This window comes from Lagenorhynchus albirostris, chromosome X (genome assembly GCF_949774975.1).
Source record: "Lagenorhynchus albirostris chromosome X, mLagAlb1.1, whole genome shotgun sequence".
NCBI classification, from domain to species: Eukaryota; Metazoa; Chordata; class Mammalia; order Artiodactyla; family Delphinidae; genus Lagenorhynchus; species Lagenorhynchus albirostris.
The window spans coordinates 402565-411615 of record NC_083116.1 but is presented as its reverse complement, the minus strand read 5'-3'; the positions used below and the strand labels follow the sequence as shown (position 1 = coordinate 411615).

Here is a 9051-nt window from a genome sequence, read left to right as displayed (position 1 = left end):
TTAGCATTCCACATACTTTTCCAGCTCTGACTCCCATAACTTTGCTCTTTCTCTCTAAGTAGAATGCTGATTTCTATCAAACACAGAGGCTAACCCTGGTCTCTGCTATTTGTTCAAATACTGATATTGGTGACAATGATAAACTACTAAGTACTGAGTGTTTATTATGTGCTGCTCACTATGGAAGACACTTTATACATATGACCTCATTTCATTCTTTACCACAGGTTTATCAGATAGATGTCATTTTTTACCCCATTTTGCAGGTTAAGAAACAGAGGCTCAAGGAGAGAAAGTGGCTTCCCAAAATTTGCCAGGCTAGTAAGAGACAGAGGCTGAATTCAAGCCAAGGTTGGTTCAAGTCCATGCTCTTCCTACAACACTATGCTGCCTCAGTCGAGGTATCAGAGAGGGAGCTAGAAAGCAGAAGGTGAGAGGACACTGAGGACCTGAATTGGAGGGAGTTAACCACCATCAATGGGGCAAAGGGTAGACCATAGGTAATGATGGGGCTAAGACAGAAAAGCCTTCACTGACTTCAAAGATGTGCATAGCACTGACCCTTGTGATCTTCACTTGTGCACACGATAAATTACCATGCTTATCCACCCACATAGAAAAAGTTAGAACACTATTAATCAATATAATACACACACACGGCTTAAGACAATGTATCACAATTGTAAGAGATGTTTGATTAGTTTTTCGAGAAAGGAGGCTTGGATTCTGTCAGTCAAGCTGACTTTATACTGTTTCATAGTCTGGTACAAAAACAGACACGACAGCGATGAGCCTGATCCCCCAAGAACGTGTGCAGTCATATTCTGCAAACTCAGTTTAGGGATCAGGGAAGAATAATAGCAATATGGAAAAGACCTCCATCAAGATACTGCAGTAGGTTCATGCTGTGGCTAGCCTTGTGCTCCAAACACACAGCAATGACGGCAAAATATCAAAAGGTAAAATAAAAAAGGAATGGTCAACATACACACAAAAAGGATAATTGCCTCTGTGCTGAAGCAGCAGGCTCTTGCTGCACTGGAAGCAAACAATGGTGTCTAAAAGAACTATGAGCAAGATGGAAGCTCACTGCTTAAAGCCAAGAAGCAGGATGAAATTACCCACCAACCCCTGAATGTAAATCAGGAAAAAAAGAAGAGCTACTACCAAATCTCCCAGCATCTTTGGCTCTGGTGAGCTGCAACCTTGAAGAGGTGAGGACACAGACACAGGCTGACCTCACAACTAGGAGCTGAGCCGAGCCATCAGCTGGCTCTGTGAGTGGATCTTCAATATGCCCAAGAGCTTCCTGGGGCAGTGATGTGAATAGGTCCTGTAAGGTCCTTTTTTTTTTTTTTTTGCGGTACGCGGGCCTCTCACTGCTGTGGCCTCTCCCGTTGTGGAGCACAGGCTCCGGACGCGCAGGCTCAGCGGCCATGGCTCACGGGCCCAGCCGCTCCGCGGCATGTGGGATCTTCCCAGACCGGGGCGCGAACCCGTGTCCCCTGCATCGGCAGGCGGACTTTCAACCACTGCGCCACCAGGGAAGCCCTGTAAGGTGCTTTTGATCTTAACAACTGACTGGTATTTTGCAAGATTGTGGTAAGAAGGAAACATGCTGAATAGGTTGATTGATTTCCTTCTAACATCAAGGTTCCACCTTTGAAAGAGGTAAAATTAGAGAAAGTGAAGAAAAGTTTTTAGAAAGTTGTGGGGGGGTGTTTGTGGATGTTTGCAGAGTATTTGCAAAACAAATGTAGATATTCTCATGGTTCTTTTAAGATTTTTTGGGAAACACTGTAACAGTGGAGATGATTATTATCTATGATTGGTCAGCTAGACTGTGTAAGTATGGGAAAGGGGGGTAGGAATTAACATTTATTGAGCAATATGGCAAATTACTTTAAAGCATTGTCTCTGTGGCCAGACTGTGAAGGTTCTAATCCAAACTCTGACACTTATTTAGCTATGTGATCTTGGGTAAGCCACTTAATCTCTCATTGCCTGTATTTGTTTATTTCTAAAATGGGGATAGGGTTGCTGTGGGTTTTAAAAGCACTTAGAATGGTGTCTGGCGCATAGCAAGCACTATGTAAGAGTTAGCTATTATTATTGGTCATTATTATGTGCCACAAACATCTTAGTTAATAACCAGAAATTTGTCACAAAACCCTGTAGGGTAGGTATTTTCCTTACTGTACCCATATAAGAAAACTTAAGCGATGAGAGGCCAAACAAAATTACAGAATGGCACAGCCCTTAGATGCTACTTAGTCCAAGGCCTTCATTTTAAACTGAAGAAGAGAAAACTGAAGAGCAAAATGCAGCTAGCAGCAAGAAGGAAGGACCAACAGTCATGATCTGTGTGGGACTTTCCCAGTTTTAAAACTATAAGTTCTGCAGCCCAGGAAACCCCTCTCAGTTTGCGCACACTTGAATGCTTGGTCTCTCTAGATGAAGGTGAACAAAATTCAGCACCAGTTAACTGCCAAACACAAAAAGACATACAGAGAATGTGATATTTTCTGGTGAGTTTGTTTGAAAAGAATTCATTAATTTATTTTCATTACAACAAATCCATATTATGAAATGATTATGTTAGGTGCTATAACACCATATTAGGTGCTGTGCTCTTGACTCTCTACTGATCCCATCCCACTATAGCAAAAGGTAAAAGTGACCCTACAGTGAGCTTGGTTGACACACACCCATGCTTACATTTTCAGGGACACCAGAAAGAGATGTGAAAAAGAAATCTCTCACATAGAAAGTTGTCAGTGACCATCACCAACACTCAAATAATTCCTTTTCCTCTTTCTTCCTCTGAGGAGAGTACACTGCAGAAAAGTATTGATTGAAAATTTAGGAACATGAGGATGAAATAATTAATGAATCAAGGTCCCAGAGAAGAGACAAGGTAAAGGGAGTCCTTCAGTAAGGGATAACATTGATCTGTGTCCTTATCTCTCCAGGACCATGAATATGTTCTTTCTTTGTCATAAAGCAATGCTGACCTCAGTTATAGTGTAATTTTCAAGGCTAATTTAGGTAAAACTTCTAAAAAGGTAAATATCCTGATGAAGACTAATGAATGGTAACATATTTTAAGCGTACATAATAGTACAGAGAAAAGACGGTATGTTAAAATGTTGTTACTTTTTGTTGTTACTTTTCTATTCTAATTGCTAAAGGGTATACTCTTTAAGACGTGAACTTAATTATCAATCCTTTGACCTAAGAGGAAAACACACTTCATGGAAGACCCCTAAAGATTCCTATATAGTACAATTAAAATGCAGAAATATTTGAGAACATATTTTGGAGCACTGGATGGGTCAATAAAATAATATATAAACTATTAAATGTGAACTAGGAACTTCCTGAAAACATCAGATTACGCTCTATTCTCTGTCAGAATACTGACTTTTCTTTGATTTGTGACTCCTAGCCTCACTAATAATGCTTTTTTTCCTCTCGTGCACATCCTAGCCTGGACTGTCTTTCATCATTTTATAGCAGTCAACGTGGTTATTGTACAGCTTCGCTTTCAACGAAAGCCAAGGGAAAATAAACCTCACACCTATCTCTCTGTCTCTCTCTATCTCTGTCTCCCTTTCCCTTTCTCTCTCTCCACATATAAAGGAAAGCCATTAAAAAAATAAAAGAAACAAGGTATTATACTTAACCCAGTCAAATCTTGGCAATTAACATGTATAATATTTTAAGATAGGGGAAAAAAAAGGAAAAAAACGATTAACAGAAATGGAGGAAAACAGATTGTATCCTAAATTCCATCAAAAGCCAAAATGCAAGTTTGGATAGTAATCTCCAGTTCTTTGGAGGCACATTATCGATTGTGATGAATTCCCTGAACAATCTTAGAGACTAACCCTCTGTACCCTCTGTTGTGTTTTGTGTGTATGCACACACGCATGTGCATGTGTGTGTGAATTACTATATGGAACCTCAGAAACGTCTAAAAACTTTCTGCAATTATCCCTCACGGAATTACAAAACTGATGGGTTTGTTTCACAGGAGCTATTGTGACTTCTTAGTTTTACTCCTCAAGAGATGACTTAGATAGAGATAACTCTTCTCACAAGATAAAACACTCTGTATTCAGTTCCCACCTTATCACTGAGCTTGTAATATGAAGCAATTCCTACAATATCTGTAGTTCTAGGAGACCACAGAGAAAAATTTAGGGTTCCAGTTAAACTCTTTAATCCATAGGCCTATGTAAAGGACTGTCCCAAGGTATCCTCTAGCACACTGGTTCTCAAAGTGTGGTCTAAAGACACCTTTAGAGCAGTCCATGAGATCCATTTAGTGGGTTTGTGTATTAAAAACAATTTTTAATAACATTAAGATGATATTGCCTTTTTCACTCGAATTATCTGATGAATGTACAGAAGACTTTTCCAGAAGCTACATGACATGTGATGATGTCATCACTCTGACAGCTGATGGATGTGTGCTTTTTTGTCCGTAAATTTTAAACATTTCTAAGTTTTAATATCTAATACAATTAGTCGCAATAGATACGACCCACATCCAAGCGCTCTTTGGGGCCTCAATAACTTTTAAGAGTGATTAGGTGTCTTAAGACCAAAAATGTTACAAACCTCTGCCCTATTAAGACTTTGTTATTTCTAGAATGCATTTCCTTTTAACAGATCCTGTTGAAACAAATTTTTACCTAGTGACTATTATTGTTTCTCTATCAATGTGGTGATTATATTTCTGAGGCAGATTGACCACAATTACATCAAAGGGTCCAAAAACCAAATGAGTCCATGTTATAGCTTGGGGAAGAAAGCTACCATACTAGATGGCTGACATTGGCTATCTCAGAAGCCTCTCTCCAAGGTTTTCCCTGTTAGAGAAAGGGGAGGCTTTTGTTTTGTGTGATGAGGTAAGGAGACAATTTGAAGTCGGTATTGACACAATATTATTCTGCTGATATGAGTTCTGGTAGCCAGGTTGTCAGGTGTGTTCATAATACCAATGCTGTCAATTTTAAGCCTGAAGACCCAAGAGACGAGCAGTGTTTAATACATCATCCCTTGTTAAATAGCAGCCACAGAGTTGGCGGTAGCCAGTGAAGGATTCCCTGCCATGTAGGACGCGCCAGTTGTCTATAAATAGGACCTGTGAGTGGGAAAAAAAGAGAGAAAAAACACTCAGAACAAGGGCAGACCAAAGGAACCCTAAATCAGAAGAGATCATTTAAAATAAAAGCTTTAGGTTGTTCTCTGGTTACATTCAATGAGGTGTTTTTCTTTTGAGATTAAACAAACATTTGGAAACTAGGATGTACATAGCTCTGTAGTAGGCTAAATGGAAGTAACAAAGGTAACAGCAGGTTACAGGCCCTGAACTTTGAGGAGCTTTTATTTCTTGATTAATTATTCTCTTATCAAAGCAAACCAGATCATTGTTTTCTTTTTTTTTCTTTCTCTTTAATTGTTATTATATATGTTCTCAAAGAGTTAAACTATTTCATTATGTCTTATGCTAAGCTAGAGATATTCTTTATCCAGAGGAAATATCAAGAGCAAAAAAAAAAAAAAAAAAGGAATCATAAAGCCAGAAGGACCCTTAGCCCATAGGGACATGAGGATGAAATAATTAATGAATCAAGGTCCCAGGGAAGAGAGAAGGTAAAGGGAGTCCTTCAACCCCCTCATCATACAAATAGAGTCACTTAGTCAGTGGGGAGAGCCTGCTTCTGGGTCATTTAGTGAGTGAGTGGTAGGACCAGGGCCAACACCCAGGACTCTTTTCTCTTTTTCCTTTGCAACATTTTGACTCACATATTCAATAAGTACTCATTCTTCACTGCTTCAGTATAACGAGCTTACTTGACATCGTTCGAGTTTGGCACCCACCTTGCCAGGCTTTAGTTTGACCCAAAATTCATTCTCAGGTTTCCTCAACTCTATTGTTAGAGTCCGGTGTGCTGTATACCAACGATGGACAACATCATAAGGTACAGTATTGATGACAGCCCGGTCATAGTTGTTGTACCTAAGGTGAAATTGTGAGAAAGAAAGATCTCCTCAAACACATGTTAAAGAAATCTGTTGCTTATTAAGCAATTTTACATAAGCTTTCCCTATACTTATTACTTGTCCCATGATGAGGTAACAATAATAATGTTCTCTCATGACTACAGGATTTTAGAGAAGAGCTCCACTGCCTGTTGACCATATTTTGTTTTCTTTTGGAAAATCTGAGGATAGGGGATAGAAGAAAGTTTTAGCTGGTTTCTACCATCTTAGAATATTATGTTTTATCTAAAGAACATTCCCTTGGCCAAATTTCATAGAAACACTGGGGAAAGATCTGAGCTTTCTCCTCACCAAGCTGAGGTTGGCAAGAGTTTGTACTAACAAAGCTTTCTTTTTAATAGGATGACTTACAACTTTTCAGGTGTTTTCCTTCGTGGGAGAAATCCTAGCTACAGCCTAGTAGAGAGTTTACCCAGGAATCTTCACTGATTCATTCATTCAACCCTAACATTTACATGAGTACTCGCTATGTGCTAGGTGGTGTGTCAGGCATTAAAGATATAATGGTGAACACAGCAGACATGATCCCAGACTTTGGGGATTTTACATTCTATTGAGAAAGATAGATGATGAACAAGTAACAAATACATAACTGGTTACAGATGTTATGTAGAAAAAAATAGTGTTAAATGATAAAAAAAAATATTGGGAAGTCTATTTCAGAAGGATTGTTGAGAGAAGGACTTTTTTTTTTTTTTAAAGAAGTGACATTTGAGCTGGTACTTGTATGATAAGAAACCAGCAATGTGACAAGCTGAGAGAAGAGTGTTCTAGGCAGAGAACAGCAAGTACAAAGTCTTAGGGTGGAAAGTAGTTTTATGTTTGCAGACAAGTGAGAAGGCCATGTGGCTGGAGCTGAGTAACCAAGGGGAATAATGGTAAGAAGTGAAGTGGAGGAGGGTAGCCATGGGCCAGATCATGTATAGCTCTGTAGGCTATGGTAAGGGCTTTGGATTTTATTCTAAGTACTGTGGGAAGCCACTGAAAAAGGTTTCCTAAGATATTGGATTTCTTTTTTACCTAAGGCAAATTAATTTTTGTTTACTGAAGTACACTATATATACAGAAAAGTACACAGATCATAAGCTTGATGAATTTTCATGATGTGAACACATCCATTTCACTAGCACCCAGGTCAATATATAGATAATTACCTGAACCCCAGAACATTCCCTGTCCCCCTTTCCCATATTGTCTCTCCCCTCACCCAAGGATAACTACCATCATGACTTCTGTCAGCAAAGATTAGTTTTGCTTATTTATAAAACTTTATATAAATGGAATACTGCAGTATGTACTCTTTTGTGCCTGGCTTCTTTCATTTAACATTATATTTAGGAGATTTATCATCATTGTGCTATATGGCAATAGTTCATTCATCCTTCATGTTGAATAGAATTCTATTGTGGGACTATACCACCACAATTTATTCATCCATTCTGTTGATGGACAGTTGAGTCATTTCTGGTTTGTAACTATTACAAATAGTGCTGGAGGTTCTGGTCCATGATGGAAATATAGGAGGCTCCTGAACTCACCTCCTCCCATGGACACAGCAAATCTACAGTTACACGGGGAACAATTCTCTATGAAGAAATCTAGAAACTAACTGAGCGACTCCTACACATTGGGTGAATGAGAATGTATAAGAAGGGCTGAGACAATCTTGTCATGGCCCTACCCCTGATTCAGTGACATATAATCATGTAGAAACTCACAACTCCCAGCTTCTCCCTGAGGATTGAAGGGTTTGAACCCAACATCTAGTGTCCCAACTTTTAAGACTTCCACCTGAGGGATGGGTCCCCAAAACACATAGCTTTGAAAGAAAATGGGGCTTGCAATCATGAGACCCAACAGACTATACCAAACAAAGAAACACTTCTTAATAGGTCTGTGAGGACTTATTGTGGCTATCCCCCCCCAGGCCTACCACAGAGACAGCAGACATAAACACTCATATCCCAAACTTTCCCTAAAAGAGGTCTATTTGCATACCTTAAAAGCTGCTGCCTGAGGGTCAGGCTTCTAATTTAGCACACAGCTATGGACAGACTGTGATCCTCCCTGGAGACGGGAAAGGCCAGTGGGCACCATCCTCACATTCTTCCTCTGGCCCACTCCAGGTCACCAGTGTCTCCCTGGAATGAGCTTGTATACATGTTTGGTAACCTGGTTTTTGTGACTGCTCCTTGATCACACGGCTCTGGTAGCCAGTGGGGTTTGAGTTACAGAATCCACAGGACTGTAGCAAACAAAGAAACACTTCTTAACTGGCTACCTCTTCATGGCTTAGTGCAAAGAGGCCAAGCAGAAGCCCTCAGCTCCCAGTCTTTCCCTGAAAGAGGTCTACTTGTATACTTCAAAAACTGCTGTCTGAGGCTTCCAATCAGCCTGCATCTGTGCTGACTGAGATCCTTCCCTTTGGGACACTGACAGGTCTTGACATACCCTCGACTACTAGGAGCCACTAGAAACAAAGAAGGCACCTTAGACAACCACAAAGGTTTGAGAGACAATCAAGAGGTAGAGCTGGGCTGAACAATAAGGTTCATCTCCTACATGAGACCACTCTGTCAAAACTGAGAGAAGTGTGAAAAACCACAGAGAATCAAGGAAAATGAAGAAACAGAGGAATATGTTATAAACAAAAGAACAGCTAAAACTCCAGAAACAGACCTTAATGAAACTGAGATTAAATGATTTATCTGATAAAGAGTTCAAAATAATGGTCAAAAGATTCACACCAGGTTAAGAGAACAATGCATGACAAAGTGAGAATTTAAACAAAAAGACAGAAAATATTTTAAAAAATGTATCAAACAGAAAGCACAGAGTTTAACCCTGGGCCATTTGGGTTCACAGTTCATAGCTGAGTGTGTTAAGTGACCTTTAACAGATTCTGATTTTAATAACAAAATTTGATATACTTATATATTTCATTTAGTGTAGGATGTCAATGTTTACAAAACAGAC

General features: G+C 39.5%; 1 protein-coding gene across 2 annotated transcripts in view; it reads right to left on the bottom strand.

Annotated features, from left to right (window-relative positions):
• Positions 1-2519: 2519 nt before the first annotated feature.
• Positions 2520-9051, bottom strand: part of TMLHE (trimethyllysine hydroxylase, epsilon) — a 67396-nt gene continuing 60864 nt past the window's right edge. Inside the window, exons 7-8 of one of the 2 annotated variants that reach the window (XM_060137878.1) lie at positions 5866-6031; positions 2520-5152 (exon numbers count right to left, since the gene is read on the bottom strand). In XM_060137878.1, the coding sequence (XP_059993861.1) occupies positions 5021-5152; positions 5866-6031 (298 nt within the window). In that variant the 3' untranslated portion in view covers positions 2520-5020. The remainder of the gene's footprint in view (positions 5153-5865; positions 6032-9051) is intronic. The other variant, XM_060137879.1, reaches the window with a different exon arrangement.